Here is a 21961-nt window from a genome sequence, read left to right as displayed (position 1 = left end):
TAATCATCTGCCAGAGAGTGGCCCCAATCGTCCCGAGCCCCAAGTAATACATTTGGGCCAGATAACTCACACCGGATTCTGCCCGAGCTCAACCCCGCATCCTCGGGCCACATGATGTCGGCCGAGTCTGACTCTCAGCCGAGTGCCCCGACACACAGCCGGAATCCGCCCAGATCCACTGTGCTAGCTGGGGTGGGACAACATTCCACAGGCCACAATCGACAGCTTGATCAACACTATGCAAAGGAGAAGTGTCCCAGGGAAGGAGGAGGAGCAGCAGGAGAGGGCGGGAGCAGCAGCAGCTACCCCCTTCTCGTGTAATGGGGTAGGGCCAACCCAAAGATCCCGAAATGCACAGACGGTGTTAGTGGGGGAACAGGAAGTTCCCGACAGGCACGCACCATTCTTCAGAATAAAAAAAAGCGCCAGAACTGTGCAGTCAAGAAGGTAACTTATGTGCCCGTTTCATTTTATTACTACAGGTACGTAATAGCACGTTTAAACGTTCTAATGCCGAAAGAACATGTCATTCCATACTAGGTAACAAATCCATTAAGTTATTATCACGTTTGATAAAGGTTTGATGTGTTATTTTTGTGTCAAACCGAGTGGAGAACGTGGTGACGTTAACTATTTTACAAGTCACGTAACTAGAGACGTTGGTGTTAGTGTTAGTGGATGTACATATTCTGCTCAGGTTAATTTGAATAAAGAATCAATTTATTTGAGATTTCCGAGCTGCATGTTATCGGTTTTGTGTAAAATTCACAAAATGGCGGCGCCGACTCGGACTGGGTCAACGGACTAAAGTGCAGACAATGTTGCGGTTGCGCAAAACTGTTTTGAAGCTGAATGTAATGATTGTTGGTTTTCTACATGTGTACTAATATTCAGACACATGCAGTTGTTTCTATCTTTCTCTATACATTTGAGTATGGTGTGAACGGAAATACTGCTGGTTTTTGATTGAAACAACGAAGACGCGCGGTTCTTCAGGAAAACAATACATAGTGCTACCTGAAACAAACTAACCCTGTACTTCATGGTTTTTGAGTCATTTTATTTGAATTTAGGAAATCTATATATTAAGTGATCTTACGTTGTGTGTCCTTTGTGTCTAATATTAATGCATCAGTGTTTTCTTGTCAATCCTTACCTATCTGATATATTGAAATGAGATCAGTTCTTGACTTGGACAAGAGTTCACCTCCAAATTTCTACTGTTTGAGCACATGTTCTTCTTATGGAATGTTAGCTTAGCAGTGTTGTGGAGCTCCTGCACCTAAATATAAACAGTACTGGCACCTATTTCAGTCCAAGTCAAGCACTGAATTAGATAATTGAACAAGAAGAAATATAATATATTTTTAGAGGATAAAGAGGGTGCCAGAACTGGCAAGACAATAATGTTTGTCTGTTTCTCTTCTACTACTTGCTGACTCAGGTATGAGGCCGTTAACATCAACAGTGAGGACAAACCCAGCCTGCCTCTCTCCTTCCACACTGAGTCCAAACCTACAGTCACTGGGTCCTGATTGTGACAGTGGAGCCCAGATTGCACTGCAGGGTCCAGAGATGGCATCAGTGAAGCTTGAGGACTGCAGTCAAACACTGGAGCTGAATGTCAACATTAAAGATGAAGAAGAGGAGGAGAAGATTGGGACATCTGTTTCTCATGGTAAGAGCAGGTTCTAACTAAGTTTGTTGTTCATTCCAACTTCCCACTGTGTATGAACAGTTGCAGTAGAGCTGTTTCATGATGAACTGTTTCAATGAGAAGGTAGATGTTATTTCATGCTACTGAGACTTGCATGGTTTGACACCAGCACCAGAGAGGAGACTAAAGAGGTGAAGTAGACAAACTGCCAGTGTTTTAAAGTTCTATGAAACAAAACCTGAGATACTTTTAGAATAGTTGTAATCCCCTTTTGCATTGCACAGCCTACTTGTATGAATACTTACAGGTAGCCTAGTGGTTAGAGCGTTGGGGCCAGTAACCGAAAGTTTGCTGGATCGAATCCCTGAGCTGACAAAGTAAAAATCTGTCTTTTTCCCCCTGAGCAAGGCACCCACAGTTCCCCGGGTGCCAAAGACGTGGATGTCCATTATGGCAGCCCCTCGCACCTCTCTGATTCAGAGGGGCTGAATTACTTGCTGTTTGGGGGTTTTAGGCTGGGTTTCTGTGCAGCACTGTGAGATGTAAGACGGGCATTATGAATATATTTGATTTTATTTGGGTTAAATGCGGAAGACACTTTTCAGTTGAATGCATTCAGTTGTACAACTGACTAGGTATCCCCTCTCCCATTCAGAAAGTATTTAGACCCCTTGACTTTTCCCACATTTCTAAAACAGATTAGATAAATAAAACATCTTCATCAATCTACACACAATAATATAACAATACCCCATAATGATAATATAACAATACCCCATAATGATAATATAACAATACCCCATAATGATAATATAACAATACCCCATAATGATAATATAACAATACCCCATAATGATAATATAACAATACCCCATAATGATAATATAACAATACCCCATAATGATAATATAACAATACCCCATAATGATAATATAACAATACCCCATAATGATAATATAACAATACCCCATAATGATAATATAACAATACCCCATAATGATAATATAACAATACCCCATAATGATAATATAACAATACCCCATAATGATAATATAACAATACCCCATAATGATAATATAACAATACCCCATAATGATAATATAACAATACCCCATAATGATAATATAACAATACCCCATAATGACAAAGAAAAAATAGGTTTTTAGATTTTTTTTCATGAGATGCAGTGCTTCCAGCCCCTTGAAGCGTTGAAGGTCCCCAAGAACACAGTGCCCTCATCATTCTTTCCCCACATATACTTATTAGTTCCATGTAGAACAATTACAAAAATACAATTGTATTTTCTCTTTTCACCCACCCAACCCAAAGAGAGATGAAAACATAGCAACCAAACATAAAGAAATCCATTAATATAAATAAATAAAGTATAATATACAGTTGTAGATAATGCAGATTACTCTTCGATTTGAGCCAATATTCACATAAAATATAGAGAATATTCAGATTTACAGTTACAATGCTTCTACAATATCATCAGTTTGCAAAAAACTCATTAAACAGATCCCAAATATTATGGGATTTTTTTTTCTTTTAGGGCTTTCTTTTTCACTATATAAGTAAATTTTTCCAAATGCATGCTTTTCAACCGATCGCTGCCTGCACCCGCATGCCCGACTAGCATCACCACCCTGGATGGTTCCGACCTTGAATATGTGGACATCTATAAGTACCTAGGTGTCTGGCTAGACTGTAAACTCTCCTTCCAGACTCATATCAAACATCTCCAATCGAAAATCAAATCAAGAGTCGGCTTTCTATTCCGCAAAAAAGCCTCCTTCACTCACGCCGCCAAACTTACCCTAGTAAAACTGACTATCCTACCGATCCTCGACTTCGGCGATGTCATCTACAAAATTGCTTCCAACACTACTCAGCAAACTGGATGCAGTTTATCACAGTGGCATCCGTTTTGTCACTAAAGCACCTTATACCACCCACCACTGCGACTTGTATGCTCTAGTCGGCTGGCCCTCGCTACATATTCGTCGCCAGACCCACTGGCTCCAGGTCATCTACAAGTCCATGCTAGGTAAAGCTCTGCCTTATCTCAGTTCACTGGTCACAATGGCATCACCCATCCGTAGCACGCGCTCCAGCAGGTGTATCTCACTGATCATCCCTAAAGCCAACACCTCATTTGGCCGCCTTTCGTTCCAGTACTCTGCTCCCTGTGACTGGAACGAATTGCAAAAATCGCTGAAGTTGGAGACTTTTACCTCCCTCACCAACTTCAAACATCTGCTATCTGAGCAGCTAACCGATCGCTGCAGCTGTACATGGTCTATTGGTAAATAGCCACCCATTTTCACCTACCGCATCCCCATACTGTTTTTATTTATTTATTTTTCTGCTCTTTTGCACACCAATATCTCTACCTGTACATGACCATCTGATCATTTATCACTCCAGTGTTAATCTGCAAAATTGTAATTATTTGCCTACCTCCTCATGCCTTTTGCACACAATGTATATAGACCCCCCTTTTTTTCTACTGTGTTATTGACTTGTTAATTGTTTACTCCATGTGTAACTCTGTGTTGTCTGTTCAAATCAAATCAAATTTATTTTATATAGCCCTTCGTACATCAGCTGATATCTCAAAGTGCTGTACAGAAACCCAGCCTAAAACCCCAAACAGCAAGCAATGCAGGTGTAGAAGCACGGTGGCTAGGAAAAACTCCCTAGAAAGGCCAAAACCTAGGAAGAAACCTAGAGAGGAACCAGGCTATGTGGGGTGGCCAGTCCTCTTCTGGCTGTGCCGGGTGGAGATTATAACAGAACATGGCCAAGATGTTCAAATGTTCATAAATGCATGGTCGAATAATAATAAGGCAGAACAGTTGAAACTGGAGCAGCAGCACGGCCAGGTGGACTGGGGACAGCAAGGAGTCATCATGTCAGGTAGTCCTGGGGCATGGTCCTAGGGCTCAGGTCCTCCGAGAGAGAGAAAGAGAGAAGGAGAACGCACACTTAGATTCACACAGGACACCGAATAGGACAGGAGAAGTACTCCAGATATAACAAACTGACCCTAACCCCCCGACACACAAACTACTGCAGCATAAATACTGGAGGCTGAGACAGGAGGGGTCAGGAGACACTGTGGCCCCATCCGAGGACACCCCCGGACAGGGCCAAACAGGAAGGATATAATGATATAGTGTTCACACTGCTATGCTTTATCTTGGCCAGGTCGCAGTTGCAAATGAGAACTTGTTCTCAACTAGCCTACCTGGTTAAATAAAGGTGAAAATAAAAAAAATAAAAATAAACATTTTTCAAGAGCCAAGTGAGGGGGAACTGACTTACTTCCAGTGGAGAGCAATTGAACGTCTAGCTTGTAATAGACAGAGGTCAAACATTTTTATTTTCTCTCCTACGTAAAGAGATATTCTCTGGGTAAAGATTTAGGAGGCATAGTTTATGGATTAGTGGTATTGGGGTAGAGGTCATCTCAGAGATATAGCTCAGTACTGAGCTCCAAAACATTTGTATCTCAGCACATTCCTCCAGGCAATGATACAAGATGCCTTGAACACACAGGTCTGGGTTATTAGGGTAAATCTCAAAATATTATGCAAATAAAGTCATTAAAAATCCTACAATGTGATTTTCTGGATTTTTTTTCTTCTCATTTTGTCTGTCATAGTTGAAGTGTACCTATGATGAAAATTACAGGCCTCATCTTTTTAAGTGGGAGAACTTGCACAATTGGTGGCTGACTAAATACTTTTTTTGCCCCACTGTACATATACATATGAGATGAGTAATGTAGGGTATGTAAACATTATATTAAGAAGCATTGTTTAAAGTGGCTAGTGATATATTTTACATCAATTCCCATTATTAAAGTGGCTGGAGTTGAGTCAGTGTGTTGGCAGCAGCCACTCAATGTTAGTGGTGGCTGTTTAACAGTCTGATGGCCTTGAGATAGAAGCTGTTTTTCAGTCTCTCGGTCCCTGCTTTGATGCACCTGAACTGACCTCGCCTTCTGGATGATAGCGGGGTGAACAGGCAGTGGCTCGGGTGGTTGTTGTCCTTGATGATCTTTATGGCCTTCCTGTGACATCGGGTGGTGTAGGTGTCCTGGAGGGCAGGTAGTTTGCCCCCGGTGATGCGTTGTGCAGACCTCACGACCCTCTGGAGAGCCTTATGGTTGTGGGCTGAGCAGTTGCCGTACCAGGCGGTGATACAGCCCGACAGGATGCTCTCGATTGTGCATCTGAAGTTTGTGAGTGCTTTTGGTGACAAGCCGAATTTCTTCAGCTTCCTGAGGTTGAAGAGGCGCTGCTGCGCCTTCTTCACGACGCTGTCTGTGTGGGTGGACCAATTCAGTTTGGCCGTGATGTGTACGTCGAGGAACTGAAAATGTACTACCCTCTCCACTACTGTCCCATCGATGTGGATAGGAGGGTGCTCCCTCTGATGTTTCCTGAAGTCCACAATCATCTCCTTTGTTTTGTTGATGTTGAGTGTGAGGTTATTTTCCTGACACCACACTCCGAGGGCCCTCACCTCCCTGTAGGCCGTCTCGTTGTTGTTGGTAATCAAGCCTACCACTGTAGTGTCGTCCGCAAACTTGATGATTGAGTTGGAGGCGTGCATGGCCACGCAGTCGTGGGTGAACAGGGAGTACATGAGAGGGCTCAGAACGCACCCTTGAGGGGCCCCAGTGTTGAGGATCAGCGGGATGGAGATTTTATTTTATACATTTTTTTTTAAAAAGTACCTTTATTTTACTAGGCAAGTCAGTTAAGAACAAATTCTTATTTTCAATGACGGCCTAGGAACAGTGGGTTAACTGCCTGTTCAGGGGCAGAACGACAGATTTGTACCATGTCAGCTCGGGGATTCAAACTTGCAACCTTTCGGTTACTAGTCCAACGCTCTAACCACTAGGCTACCCTGCCTACCCTCACCACCTGGGGGCGGCCCATCAGGAAGTCCAGTACCCAGTTGCACAGGGCGGGGTCGAGACCCAGGGTCTCGAGCTTGATGACGAGTTTGGAGGGTACTATGGTGTTAAATGCTGAGCTGAAGTCGATGAACAGCATTCTCACATAGGTATTCCTCTGGGTTAGGGCCTATTTGGACCTATTTGGGCGGTAAGCAAATTGGAGTGGGTCTAGGGCACATATGTCAGAGTCAAGGCCCGCGGGCCACATCCGGCCCGCAAGAAGGTTTTTTACGGCCCCTGGGATGATCTTGATTTATTATTAGAACCGGCCCGCAGCAAGCCGGCAGCCCGCAGATCTTTTACACGCACCAATACTACATTTCCCACAATGCAAAGGTGACGCACCGAGCAGTAGGCTGCTTCATTTCAATATTTATTGGCACAGCAGTCGTCAGCATCACAGTAAAATTAACTTTCAGATACCCATCAAAAATGGCAAAACGGAAGGTGGATACTGAGAACCGGGGGTTTCAAACAAGGTGGGAGTCGGAGTATATGTTCACGAAGGTAGCTGGAAAACCTGTGTGTCTTCTGTGTGGAGAAAGTGTGGCGGTACTGAAAGAGTATAATCTGAGACGACATTATGAAACGAAACACGCGGACAAAAACAAGAATATGGACATGGAACAAAGGCTACAAAAGGCAGAGGAATTAAAACGAGGCCTCAAATCTCGACAGGCTCTGTTCAAAAAAGCCAAATCACAAGGCCAGGCTGCTGTCAAGGCCAGTTTTATTTTGGCAGAAGAGATCGCTAAATCAGCCCGGCCATTTACGGAGGGGGATTTCATCAAAAACTGCATGATTAAAGTTTGTGACGAAGTTTGCCCAGAAAAAAGGCAACTCTTTTTAAATGTGAGTCTGAGCAGAAACACCATTGCCGAGAGAGTAGACCAGTTGTCCATCAATCTAAAAGAGCAGCTTGTGAAAAAGGGAAAAGATTTTATTGCATATTCCTTGGCTGTGGATGAGAGCACCGACATTTCTGACATTGCCCAGTTGTCAATTTTTCAGACTCCAACCTAAGCGTGACAGAGGAGTTTTTGGCTTTACGTCCTATGCATGGCACAACTACGGGGCATGATTTGTATGAAGAGGTGTCAAGATGTGTAAATGAGATGGAGCTGCCTTGGGAAAAACTCGTGGGTTTGACAACCGACGGAGCACCTGCGATGTGTGGACACAGGAGCGGACTGGTGGCGAAGATACGGGAAAAGATGCAAGAGGAAAACGCGACAGGTGAGCTGACAGCTTATCATTGTATCATACACCAGGAAGCGTTGTGCGGTAAAGCCTTGAAAATGGAGCATGTAATGAGCATCATCACGCGCACAGTTAACTTTATCAGAGCCAAAGGTTTGAATCACCGCCAGTTCAAGGCATTTCTGACGGAGTTAGAAACGGAGCATGGTGATTTGCCTTATCACACAGAGGTGCGATGGCTAAGCCAGGGAAAGGTGCTTCAAAGATGTTTCGAGCTTCGTGAGGAGATTTGTCTGTTCTTGGACAGCAAAGGGAAAGACACAACACAACTCCGAGACGAAATGTTTCTGTGTGAAATGGCTTTTCTGTGTGACATTACGAGTCATCTGAATGCAATAAACTTGCAGCTGCAGGGTCGGGATCGTGTCATCTCTGATATGTACAGTACAGTGAAGGCATTTAAAACCAAACTGACTCTGTGGGAGACGCAGATGCGGAAAGAAAATTTGAGCCACTTTCCCAGCTGCCAGACCATGAAAGAGAAGCTCTCTACCAGTGCGTTCCCGAGCACACAGTTGGCTGATAAAATAGGTATGCTTGCCGCTGACTTTCGACGCCGATTTGCTGACTTTGAAGCACAAAAAAGCAGGTTGGAACTGCTCGGTAACCCATTTGCTGTTGACGTGGAAAGCTCACCACCAAACCTCCAAATGGAGTTGATTGACCTCCAATGCAATGATGCACTGAGGGCAAAATATGCGGCAGTGGGTGCTGCGGAGTTCGCCCGTTTCCTCCCCGGCACAATGCCCCAGCTGCGCATCCAGGCTGCTCAAACGTTGTCTATGTTTGGCAGCACATACCTGTGTGAACAACTGTTTTCTTTGATGAACCTGAACAAAACATCACACAGAAGTCGACTTACTGCTGAACACCTCCACTCAATTCTGAGGATTTCTTCAGCTCAGAGCCTTACCCCGAACATTGATGAACTTGTGGAAAAGATGGGACACCACCAAGTATCACCCTCAACCTCAAACAAGTGAACATTACTGTGCAATCACATATTTAGAGTTTTTACTCAGTTCAAGTTTAAAAGTTAAAATTTAATATTTGTTTTCACTGCATGTTACTTCTCCTTAAACAAAGTGTTGTTTTTGATTAATAGATTTTTGCACTTTATTTTTTTGTATTTCAATCCAATTATATTTTAAAAATATTTCAGTTGAGTGGATGATAGAAAATTGCTATTATTGTTTTTTCTTTGAAGTAAATTTAGCCCACTTTTGCTAAAATAGAAAATATAGTCTACTGATGGTGCCTTGAATACCGGTTTCTTTCATTTAATGTTCATGTTATGGGGATATTTATATAAAGGAAATTTGTCTTTTGTGTCTGTTGAAAATTAAAGATTACTGACAGAGCCATAAGAAAATATTGCTTTATTTATCTGATCATATTGTAATATATTTGTTAGGTTTTCAGTAGGTTCAATTAGGTTCACTAGACTATATGCGTCATTTAAAAATTTTTCAATGAACATTCGAACAGTCCGGCCCTCGTCTTGTAGCTGATTTTTTTATTTGGCCCTCCGTCCATTTGACTTTGACACCCCTGGTCTAGGGTGTCAGGTAGGGTGGAGGTGATATGGTCCTTGACTAGTCTCTCAAAGCACTTCATGATGACGGAAGTGAGTGCTACGGGGCGATAGTCGTTTAGCTCAGTTACCTTAGCTTTCTTGGGAACCGGGACAATGGTGACCCTCTTGAAGTATGTGGGAACAGCAGACAGGGATAAGGATTGATTGAATATGTCCGTAAACACACCAGTCAGCTGGTCTGCGCATGCTCTGAGGACGCGGCTGGGGATGCCGTCTGGGCCTGCAGCCTTGTGAGGGTTAACACGTTTTAAATGTTTTACTCACATCGGCTGCAGTGAAGGAGAGTCCGCAGGTTTTGGTTGTGGGCCGTGTCAGTGGCACTGTATTGTCATCAAAGCGGGTAAAGAAGTTATTTAGTCTGTCTGGGAGCAAGACATCCTGGTCCGTGACGGGGCTGGTTTTCTTTTTGTAATCCGTGATTGACTGTAGACCCTGCCACATACCTCTTGTGTTTGAGCCGTTGAATTGTGACTCTTCTTTGTCTCTATACTGACGCTTAGCTTGTTTGATTGCCTTGCGGAGGGAATAGCTACACTGTTTGTATTCGGTCATGTTTCCTGTCACCTTGCCCTGATTAAAAGCAGTGGTTCGCGCTTTCAGTTTCACGCGAAAGCTGGCGTTAATCCACGGTTTCTCGTTTGGGAATGTTTCAACCGTTGCTATGGGAACGACATTGTCAATGCACTTTCTAATGAACTCGCTCACCGAATCAACGTATTCTTCAATGTTGTTGTTGGAAGCAATGCGGAACATATCCCAGTCCACGTGATCGAAGCAGTCTTGAAGCGTGGAATCAGATTGGTCGGACCAGCGTTGAACAGACCTGAGCGCGGGAGCTTCTTGTTTTAGTTTCTGTCTGTAGGCAGGGAGCAACAAAATGGAGTCGTTGTCAGCTTTTCCCGAAAGGAGGGCGGGGGAGGGCCTTATATGCGTCGCGGAAGTTAGAATAGCAATGATCCCAGGTTTTACCAGCCCTGGTTGCGCAATCGATATGCTGATACAATTTAGGGAGTCTTGTTTTCAGATTAGCCTTGTTAAAATCCCCAGCTACAATGAATGCAGCCTCAGGATATGTGGTTTCCAGTTTGCAAAGAGTCAAATAAAGTTAGTTCAGCGCCATCGATGTGTCTGCTTGGGGGGGAATATATACAGCTGTGATTATAATCGAAGAGAACTCCCTTGGTAGGTAATGCGGTCGACATTTGATTGTGAGGAATTCAATTTTTAATTTTTTTTATTTCACCTTTATTTAACCAGGTAGGCTAGTTGAGAACAAGTTCTCATATATAACTGCGACCTGGCCAAGATAAAGCATAGCAGTGTGAACGGACAGCAACAGAGTTACACATGGAGTAAACAATTAACAAGTCAATAACACAGTAGAAAAAAGAAAAAAAAGAGTCTATATACGTTGTGTGCAAAAGGCATGAGGAGGTAGGTGAATAATTACAATTTAGCAGATTAACACTGGAGTGATAAATGATCAGATGGTCATGTGCAGGTAGAGATACTGGTGTGCAAAAGAGCAAAAAAGTAAATAAATAAAAACAATATGGGGATAAGGTAGGTAAATTGAGTGGGCTATTTACCGATGGACCATGAACAGCTGCAGCGTTTAGTCAGGTGAACAGAAGGACTTAAGTTCCTGTATGTTGTTGTGATCACACTACGTCTCGTTAATCATAAGGCATACGCCCCCGCCCCTCTTCTTACCAGAAAGATGTTTGTTTCTGTCAGCGCGATGCGTGAAGAAACCATCTGACTGCACCGACTCTGATAGCGTCTCTCCAGTGAGCCATGTTTCCACGAAGCAAAAAACGTTAGTCTCTGATGTCTCTCTGGAATGCTACCCTTGCTCGGATTTCATCAACCTTGTTGTCAAGAGACTGGATATTGGCGAGTAGTATGCTAGGGAGTGGTGCGCGATGTACCCGTCTCCGGAGCCTGACCAGAAGACCGCTTCGTTTGCTCTTTTACGACGTTGTTGTTATGGGTCGCAGGCTTGGATCCATTCCGCTGTTGTCATATCGATCCCGTTAACTTTTTAGGGTTGCAATCCCGTTAAGGTATTATCATGTTTGGTAAAGGTTTGATGTTTTATTTCTGTGTGAAACCGAGTGATTGTGATCAACTATTTTACAAGTCACATAGCTAGAAGTTTTTGGTTTGTCTGAATAAATGTACATAATTTCCTCAAAGTAGTTTTAATAAAGAATACAAGTAATTGAGCTTTCTGAGTTTGTTTAGCATGTTATTCATTTTGTGTAAAATTCACGAGCTGGTAAAATGGAGCTGTCCACTCTGTCTGCGCCAACGGACTTCAGTGCTGGTGCAGAGAGACAATTTCACGGTCACACTCCAGTTTTGAAGCTGAATGTAATGATCATCAGTTTTCTACATGTGTACTAATAGTCAGACACCTTCAGTTGCTTCTATCTTTATCTATAAATGTTACTATGGTGTGAACGGGAAACACAATTGGTTTTTGATTAAAATAATACAGTGAAGACCAGGTTAACTAAACTTGTACTAAATGTTTTTTTGCCATTTATGTGAATTGGGGAAATCTACTTTAGTTTAAGTGCACTTACTTTGTGTAGACTAATTTTAAAGTGTGTACTTTGTGTGATATGAATGAATTAATGTTTTGTTGTCAATGCTTAGCTACCTGATCCATTGAAATAAGATCAGTGCTTGACTTGGACAGGAGCCCACTGGAGCTGAGAACCGGCACCTCAAATGTCTACTGTTTGAGCTCATGTTCCTGTCAAGACTTTCGGTAACTGGTGAAAAGGAGTCAGACGCAGGAGAGTTGAGATGCGTGGACAAGGTATTTAATACACAAAAAAATATGGGTATAGAAACAATACAACGGTCCATGAAATATACCGGTACCACGAATAAACGGGCGGTCATACAAAGCCCGGCAACAAAATATCAGCCGTCAGATACAGTCTTCAACATAGAACAAACACGCACACATACATGTGTGAAACAGAGGGTTAAATACTGAATCTGTAATGGGGGAATTGAAACCAGGTGTGAAAAAACCAAAGACAAAACAAATGGAAAATGAAAAGTGGATCGGCGATGGACCAGCCACTACCGGCCTGAGGAGAGACGCATGGAACAAGGGGTTAATATGGCAATCGGGGGGAAGCTGTAACCTGTAACAAACCTTGTTCAGTCTCCTCAGGACTTTGAATGGCCCCACAAACCACGGGCCCAGCTTCCGGCAGGGCAGGTGGGGGGGCAGGTGAAGGGTTGAGAGTCACTGCTACGGTCTGCACCAGTCTTCTGACGCCTCCCGGCCCACTGAAGGTGCACATGAGCGGCGTCCCATGTCTCCTACGAGCGCCTAAACCAGTCATCCACCGCAGGAACCACGATCTGGCTCTGATGCCTAGGTGCCAGAACCGACTGGTACCCCAGTACGCACTGGAAGGGGGAGAGGTTAGTGGATTAGTGGCGGAGCGAGTTTTGGGCCATCTCTGCCCATGGTATGAACACTGCCCACTCCCCCGGCCAGTCCTGGCAATAGGACCGCAAAAACCTACCCACATCCTGGTTCACACTTTCCACCTGCCCATTACTCTCGGGGTGAAAACCTGATGTAAGGCTGACCGAGACCCCCAGACGTTCCATGAACGCCCTCCAGACCCTTGATGTGAACTGGGGACCTCGATCAGATACTATGTCCTCAGGCACCCCGTGGTGCCGGAAGACGTGTGTGAACAGGGCCTCCGCAGTCTGTAGGGCCGGTAGGGAGACCGGGCAAAGGGATGAGACGGCAGGACTTAGAAAACCGATCCACAACGGCCAGGATCGTGGTGTTCCCCTGTGAGGGAGGAAGATCCGTTAGGAAGTCCGGTGCGACCACGGCCATTGTGGAATGTGTAAGGGTTGTAACTTCCCTCTGGGCATGTGCCTAGGAGCCTTGCACTGGGCGCACACCGAGCAGGAGGAAGCATAAACCCTCACGTCCTTAGCCAAGGTGGACCACCAGTACTTCCCACTGAGACAACGCACTGTCCATTCGATACCCGGATGACCAGAGGAGGGTGACGTGTGGGCCCAATAGATCAAACGGTCGCGGAACAGCAGACGGAACGTACAGATGCCCAGCTGGACACTGGGAGGAGTGGGCTCTGCACGTAACGCCCGCTCGATGTCCGCGTACAACTCCCACACTACTGGTGCCACCAGCCAAGAGGCCGGGAGTATGGGAGTGTTATCCATGGACCGCTCCTCCGTGTCATACATCCGGGACAGTGCATCTGCCTTAGCGTTCCAGGAACCTGGTCTGTAGGACAGGGTGAAAACAAAATGGGTAAAGAATATGGCCCACCTTGCCTGGCGAGGGTTCAGTCTCCTCGCCGCCCGGATGTATTCCAGATTGCGGTGGTCAGTCCAGATGAGAAAAGGGTGTTTAGCCCCCTCAAGCCAATGTCTCCACGCCTTCCAGGTCTTGACGACAGCCAACCGGTCCCCCACGTCATAGTTTCGCTCCGCCGGGCTGAGCTTCTTCGAAAAGAAGGCACAGGGGCGGCACTTTGGTGGCGTACCTGAGCTCTGAGAGAGCACGTGTCCTAACCCAGCCTCGGACCCGCGTCCACCTCCACTATGAACGCCAAAGAGGGATCCGGATGAGCCAGCACGGGAGCCGAGGTAAACAGAGCCCCCAGGTGACCAAAAGCCCTGTGCGCCTCAGCCGACCATTGCAAACACCCCCCTTCAGCAGTGAGGTAATGGGAGCTGCTACCTGACCAAAGCCCCGGATAAACCTCCGGTAGTAGTTGGCAAACCCTAGAAACCACTGCACTTTCTTTACCGTGGTGGGAGTCTGCAAATTACGCACAGCTGAAATGCGGTCACTCTCCATCTCCACCCCCTGATGTGGAAATGCGATACCCTACGAAGGAGACGGCCTGCTGGAAGAACAGGCATTTCTCAGCCTTGACATACAGGTCATGCTCCAACAGTCGTACAAGTACCCTGCGCACCAAGGACACATACTCGGCGCGTGTAGTGGAGTATATCAGAATGTCATCGATATACACCACTACACCCTGCCCGTGCAGGTTCCTGAAAATCTTGTCAACAAAGGATTGGAAGACTGGTGGAGCATTCATCAACCCGTATGGCATGACAAGGTACTCATAATGGCCTGATGTTTTACTGAACGCCGTCTTCCACTCTTCTCCCTCCCGGATAGGCACCAGGTTGTAAGCGCTCCTGAGATCCAATTTTGTGAAGAAGTGTTCCCTGTGCATTGACTCGATCGCACTGGCTATGAGAGGCAGCGGGTAACTACCTCACAGTGATTTGGTTAATGCCTCGATAGTCAATTCACGGGCACAGACCTCTATCCTTCTTCACGAAAATAAACTCGAGGAGGCAGGTGAAGTGGAGGGCCGAATGTACCCCTGCCCCAGAGATTCGGAAACATATGTTTCCATTTCCTCCCCGTCTCCTCCTGCGACAGGGGATACACGTGACTCCTGGGAAGTGCTGTGTCTACCAGGAGATTTATCGCACAATCTCCCCGTCGATGGGGTGGTAATTGAGTCGCCGCCTTCTTACAAAAGGTGAGAGCCAAATCGGTATATTCAGAGGAGATGCCCACGGTGGAGACCTGGTCTAGGCTTTCCACTCTAGTAGCACCGATGGAAACCCCTAAACACCTCCCCGAGCACTTTCGTGACCACCCCGTGAGAGCGGTCTGTTGCCACGAAATAGTGGGGTCATGACAGGCCAACCAGGGTAGGCACAGCACCACGGGAAACGCAGGAGAATCAATAAGGAAGAGACTGATTCTCTCCTTGTGACCCTCCTGCGTAACCATGCCCAGTGGAGCGGTGGCCTCCATAATTAGCCCTGACCCTAATGGTCGACTTTCTAGGGCGTGCACAGGGAAGGGCATATCGACAGGAACAATGGGGATCCCTAAACCATGACCAAATGATCTGTCAATAAAATTCCCAGCTGCGCCTGAATCTACGAGCGCCTTATGCTGGGAATTCGGTGAAAACTCAAGAAAATTAATAAACAAAAACATGTGAGCAACCAGGGGCTCTGGGTGAGCCTGGTGCTGACTCATCTGGGGTGACACGAGAGTGCCCTGCCTGCTGCCTCGACTCCCAGAGGAACCTCCCTAGCACCGACCGGCAGTGTGCACTCTGCGGCCACAGATGGTGCATGGAATGGCCCCGCCTCCGGTCGCACTAAGTGCAGCACCTCCCAGCTCCATGGGCGTCGGAGCGGTGGTGCTGGGGGATGGAATCGACAGACCCCGATCTGGATGTCCGCGGGTAGCCAGCACGTTATCCAGCCGGATGGACAGGTCCACCAGCTGGTTGAATGTGAGAGTGGTGTCCCTGCAGGCCAACTCCCGACGGACGTCCTCGCGCAGACTGCACCGGTAGTGATCGATCAGGGCCCTGTCGTTCCATCTCGCGCTGGCGGCCAGGGTCCGGAAGTCCAACACGAACTCCTGTGCGCACCTCGTCCTCTGCCTCAGGTGTACGAGACGTTCACCCGCTGCTCTACTCCCAAGCGGGTGGTCAAAGACTGCCCGGAAGCGGCGGTTGACATCCCAAAATGGTCCAACGCGGCTTCTTCTTCCCCCCCATAAGGCGTTGGCCCACTCCAGGTCCTTCCCTGAGAGGCAGACCACGCTCTCACGGCCTGAGGGAGCTCGGTGGACGGTTGCCAGGTAGAGCTCTAGCTGGAGCAAGAACCCCTGACATCCCACCGCCGTACCATCATACTCCCTCGGGAGGGCGAGCCGAATCCCACTGGGACCAGGTGAAGGAGGGGTGATTATAGTTGAAACTGGTGGTGCTGGTGGAGACGCTGGAGGAATTCCTCCTCTCTTCCATCGCTCCATGGTTTACAGCACGCGGTCCATGGAGCTGCCGAGATGCTGGAGAATAACAGCGTGCTGCTGGACTCGCTCCTCGATCCCTACTGAGGTGCGTGTTTCTGTCAAGGATGTGGGTAACTGGTGAAAAGGACTCAGGCACAGGAGAGTTGAGATGCGTGGACGACGTATTTAATACACAAAAAAACACCAGTATAGAAACAATATACCGGTACCACGAATAAACGGGCGTAGATACAAAGCCCGGCAACAAAATACCAGCCGTCAGATACAGCCATCAACATAGAACAAACACGCACACATACATGTGGAAAACAGAGGGTTAAATACCTAACATGTAATGGATTGGTGATGGCTAGAAGACCGGGGACGTCGACCGCCGTGCGCCGCCCATGACCGTTCCTCTTATAGAATATTAGCTCATCAGTATTGTTGAGCACCGTGCCTAAATATAAACAGTACCAGCACCTATTTCAGTCCAAGTCAAGCACTGAATTAGATAATTGAACATATATTATACTTTTAGAGAATAAAGAAAGTGCCAGAACTGTCAAGACAATAACATTTGTTTCTGTTTCTCATTGTTACTACAGGACTAGAATTAAGTCTGAGGCCGGTAACATCAACAGTAACGACAAACCCAGCCTGCCTCTCTCCTTCCACACTGAGTGCATACCCACAGTCACTGGGTCCTGATTGTGGCAGTGGGGCCCAGTTTGCACTGCAGGATCCAGAGATGGCATCAGTGAAGCTGGAAGACTGCAGTCAAACACTGGAGCTGAATGTCATCATTAAAGATGAAGAAGAGGAGGAGAAGATTGGGAAATGTGTTAATCATGGTAAGAGAAGGTTCTAACTTAGTTTGTTGTTCATTTCAACATCCCACTGTGTTTGAAAAGTTGCAGTAGAACTGTTTCATGATGAACTGTTTCAATGAGAAGGTAGATGTTATTTCATGCTACTGAGATGTGCATGGTTTGACACCAGTATTGCCAGCATTTGTTTTATTCACTGAGCTATCTGGAGTGATCAGAGAGTAGACTAAAGAAGTGAAGTAGACCAACTGCCAGTGTTTAAAGTTCTATGAAGTGAGTCTGTGTAGTTACTAATCATTGTGATAGTGAGTAGAGGATGACACGCCCCTTTTTAGCTTTCATCTCTTACCCACTTTTAGAATAGTTTAATTTGCCTGTATTGTTCAGCCTACTGATATGAATACATATGTCACCCGGTACAGACAGAAGAGGACCGGCCACCCCTTTGAGCCTGGTTCCTCTCTGTTTCCTCCAAGGTTCCTGCTTTCTAGGGAGTTTTTCGTGGCCATTGTGCTTCTACATCTGCATTGCTTGCTCTTTGGGGATTTCGGGTTGGTTTCTGTAAAGAACTTTGTTACAACTTATGTAAAAAGAGCTTCATAAAATACATTTGATTGATATGTATATCACACCAATTGACTGGTTGTTCTGATATTGTTCACACAGGAGACCATGTTGAGACATTCTCTACATCCAGAGAGCATCAGCAGGAAAATCACAGAGCAAAGATGTCTCACCACCCATTTCTATCAAAGCTAAAAATATACGTAAAAATACACACAGGAGAAAAGCTTTACTCCTGCTCTGAATGTGGAAAAAGCTTCAAAAGATCAACTGCACTAAAAATTCATCAGAGAACACACACCGGAGAGAGGCCTTACTCATGTTCTGAATGTGCAAAATGCTTCACAACGTCAACATCACTAAAATATCATCAGAGAACACACACAGGAGAGAAGCCTTACTCCTGCTCTGCATGTGGGGCGAGTTTCTCTCATCTGCAATCCTTAAAATATCATGAACTTAAACACACAGGAGAGAAGCCTTACTCATGTTCTGAATGTGCAAAATGCTTCACAACATCAACATCACTAAAATGTCATCAGGGAACACACACAGGAGAGAAGCCTTACTCATGTTCTCAATGTGGAAAATGCTTCAAAACATCAACATCACTAAAACTTCATCAGAAAACACACACAGGAGAGAAGCTTTACTCCTGCTCTGAATGTGGAAAAAGCTTCAAAAGATCAACTGCACTAAAAATTCATCAGAGCGAACACACAGGAGAGAAGCCTTACTCATGTTCTCAATGTGGAAAATGCTTCACAACATCAACATACCTAAAATGTCATCAGAGAACACACACAGGAGAGAAGCCTTACTCCTGCTCTGCATGTGGGGCGAGTTTCTCTCATCTGCACACCTTAAAATATCATGAACTTAAACACACCGGAGAGAGGCCTTACTCATGTTCTGAATGTGCAAAATGCTTCACAACGTCAACATCACTAAAATCTCATCAGAGAACACACACAGGAGAGAAGCCTTACTCCTGCTCTGACTGCGGGGCGAGTTTCTCTCATCAGCACACCTTAAAATATCATGAACTTAAACACACAGGAGAGAAGCCTTACTCCTGCTCTGCATGTGGGGCGAGTTTCTCTCGTCGGGAAACCTTAAAATATCATGAACTTAAACACACAGGAGAGACGCCTTACTCCTGCTCAGCATGTGGGGCGAGTTTCTCTCGTCGGGAAGCCTTAAAATATCATGAACTTAAACACACAGGAGAGAAGCCTTACTCCTGCTCTGACTGTGGAAAGAGGTTCTCTCTATTGGGTACTTTAAATCACCATGAACATATACACAAAGGAGATAAGCCTTACCCCTGCTCTGACTGTGGAAAGAGTTTCTTTCACCTGGATACCTTAAAACAACATGAACGTATACACAAATTAGAGAAGCCTTACTCCTGCTCTGGCTGTGGAAAGAGATTCTCTCACCTGGGATACTTAGAAAGCCATGAATCTATACACAAAAGAGAGAAGCCTTACTCCTTTTCTGACTCTGGGGCAAGTTTCTCTCATCCGGACACCTTAAAATGACCTGAACATATACACACAGGAGAGAAGCGTTACTCCTGCTCTGACTTTGGAAAGTGTTTCTCTTGAATGTGCCATTTCAAAAGACACCAAGGGAAACACGAGTGGAGCCTTACCGCTGATCTGACCATAGAAAATGTTAAAACACCAGCTGAGCTTAAAGGTCATTAGAGAAAAGACAAAAGGAGAGAAGCCTTATTTCCGCTCTCAATGTGGCAAGAGTTTTTACCAATTGGGAAAACACACCAACGGCTACACACTTGAGAGAAGCCTTATCACTGCTCTGACTGTGGGAAGAGATTCTACAGATTGGGCCAATTAAAAAGACACCAATGTACACATAAAGGAGAGAAACCTCATCAGTTTTCTCAGACCAGCTAAGATTAGACACTCCACTTAATTATCATGTCATTAAATAATTGGCAACGTTGAATTGGATCAAATGAAGAAAGTGTAGAACACTATTGTAATCCTGTAGTTTCTCACTTTGAGAGAACAATGCAGAGGAAAGGGAGTGTTATAGAATGTTAGCCTCTCTTTACTGATCAGTGTGCACCTTGTCAGTTTTGGTGTGTTTTGTTAGCTTCTACTGTAAAGATATTGAGATTACCTTGAATTTGCTTTTAGGGTTGAATATCCTCTGTGAGACGTCTCACAATGGAGTCTGATGGGTGACTGGGTGGTACTGCTTCCCTCTGCAGGTTTCTGTGGGAATGAGCTCGTAGACACAACACACTGATTTTGCAAAACATTAAGGACACCTGCTCTTTTCATGACATAGATTGACCAGGTGAACCCAGGTGAAAACTATAATCCTTAATGATATACAGTGGGGCAAAGAAAGTATTTAGTCAGCCACCAATTGCGCAAGTTCTCCCACTTAAAAAGATGAAAACAAAAAAATCCAGAAAATCATATTGTAGGATTTTTTATGAATTTATTTGCAAATTATGGTGGAAAATAAGTATTTGGTCACCTAAAAACAAACAAGATGTCTGGCTCTCACAGACCTGTAACTTCTTCTTTAAGAGGCTCCTCTGTCTTCCACTCGTTACCTGTATTAATGGCACCTGTTTGAACTTGTTATCAGTATAAAAGACACCTGTCCACAACCTCAAACAGTCACACTCCAAACTCCACTATGGCCAAGACCAAAGAGCTGTCAAAGGACACCAGAAACAACATTGTAGACCTGCACCAGGCTGGGAAGACTGAATCTGCAATAGGTAAGCAGCTTGGTTTGAAAAAATCAACTGTGGGAGCAATTATTAGGAAATGGAAGACATACAAGACCACTGATAATCTCCCTGAAGATGAAACGTGGCTGGGTCTTTCAGCATGACAATGATCCCAAACACACCGCCCGGGCAACGAAGGGGTGGCTTCGTAAGAAGCATTTCAAGGTCCCGGAGTGGCCTAGCCAGTCTCCAGATCTCAACCCCATAGAAAATCTTTGGAGGGAGTTGAAAGTCTGTGTTGCCCAGCAACAGCCCCAAAACATCACTGCTCGAGAGGAGATCTGCATGGAGGAATGGGCCAAAATACCAGCAACAGTGTGTGAAAACCTCGTGAAGACTTACAGAAAACATTTGACCTCTGTCATTGCCAACAAAGGGTATATAACAAAGTATTGAGATAAACTTTTGTTATTGACCAAATACTTATTTTCCACCATAATATGCAAATAAATTCATTAAAAATCCTACAATGTGATTTTGATGAAAATTACAGGCCTCTCTCATCTTTTTAAGTGGGAGAACTTGCACAATTGGTGGCTGACTAAATACTTTTTTGCCCCACTGTAGTTGCTGTTGTATTTATTATGGATCCCCATTAGCTTTCAGTAGAAAACAAGATACTGCAGTTGCAGTGGGCTAAGGAATGAAAAGACTGGACACTGGAGAATTTTAAAAACATTGCCTGGTCTGATGAATCCCTGTTCCTGCTGTTTCACACTGATGGGAGGAAACCACGAGTACAACATTGCAGGCTGGTGGTGATGGTGTGTTTTCATGCCACATATTGGGCCCCTTGATAAAAGTGGAGCAACGTTTGTGTAAAAATCATTGCCAATCAGGTGCATCCCTTCGTGTTGGCCAGGAATGATTCCAAGAACATGACAGGGAATTCAGCTTACTGCAGTGGCCTGCTGAGTCACCAGATCTCAATCCAATTGTGCATCTGTGGGAGGAGAAGGAAGGAGCTATTCAGAGTAGATCCACTCCCAGCCAACTTGACACAATTGTGGGAAGCATTGGAGTCAACATGGGCCAGCATCCCTGTGGAACGTTCTCAACACCTTGGAGAGTCCACACCCCGACTATTGAGGCTGTTGTGAGGACAACATGAGGTATAACTCAATATTAGGAAGCCATTCCTAATGTTTTGTGCACTCAGTGTATATCAGATAAAGATGTTGTGGTGATAAGTTTTCAGCATTAGTTTGGGTGGATTATTTTATATTACTAAACAACTTTTATTTAATGATAAACAGCCTATGAATCGACTACTTGTGTTTATTAAATTGTATTTTAATACTAGATTCATTATTTTAGTCATTGATGATGAATGTATTTGAATAACTGTATTGAAGATAATTGATCTGGCAGGGAGCCAGCGGTTAAGAGTGTTGGGCCAGTAACTGAAAGGTCGCTGGTTTGAATCCT

The 21961-nt window shown here is 45.1% G+C and overlaps 1 protein-coding gene across 1 annotated transcript; it reads left to right on the top strand.

The window, feature by feature from the left end:
• Positions 1–238: 238 nt before the first annotated feature.
• On the top strand, positions 239–20652 carry LOC139373922 (zinc finger protein 431-like). Its single transcript, XM_071115010.1, has 4 exons — positions 239–317; positions 1445–1678; positions 16969–17214; positions 17857–20652. Exons 1-4 carry the CDS (start codon positions 239–241, stop codon positions 19296–19298), a joined length of 2001 nt encoding a protein of 666 aa, XP_070971111.1. The 3' UTR covers positions 19299–20652.
• Positions 20653–21961: the final 1309 nt, after the last annotated feature.

Source organism: Oncorhynchus clarkii, chromosome 18 (assembly GCF_045791955.1).
Source record: "Oncorhynchus clarkii lewisi isolate Uvic-CL-2024 chromosome 18, UVic_Ocla_1.0, whole genome shotgun sequence".
NCBI classification, from domain to species: domain Eukaryota; kingdom Metazoa; phylum Chordata; class Actinopteri; order Salmoniformes; family Salmonidae; genus Oncorhynchus; species Oncorhynchus clarkii.
Note: the sequence above shows the minus strand (reverse complement) of the source record. Positions and strands in the feature narration are given on the sequence as shown.

Bases quoted from the DNA above. Each gene is read 5' to 3' on its own strand.
- LOC139373922 (XM_071115010.1), top strand. From the start codon at position 239: ATGCAAAGGAGAAGTGTCCCAGGGAAGGAGGAGGAGCAGCAGGAGAGG. The intron at 1,679-16,968 runs GTAAGAGCAGGT...TTGTTACTACAG, and splicing joins TGGGACATCTGTTTCTCATG to GACTAGAATTAAGTCTGAGG. The intron at 17,215-17,856 runs GTAAGAGAAGGT...TTGTTCACACAG, and splicing joins TGGGAAATGTGTTAATCATG to GAGACCATGTTGAGACATTC.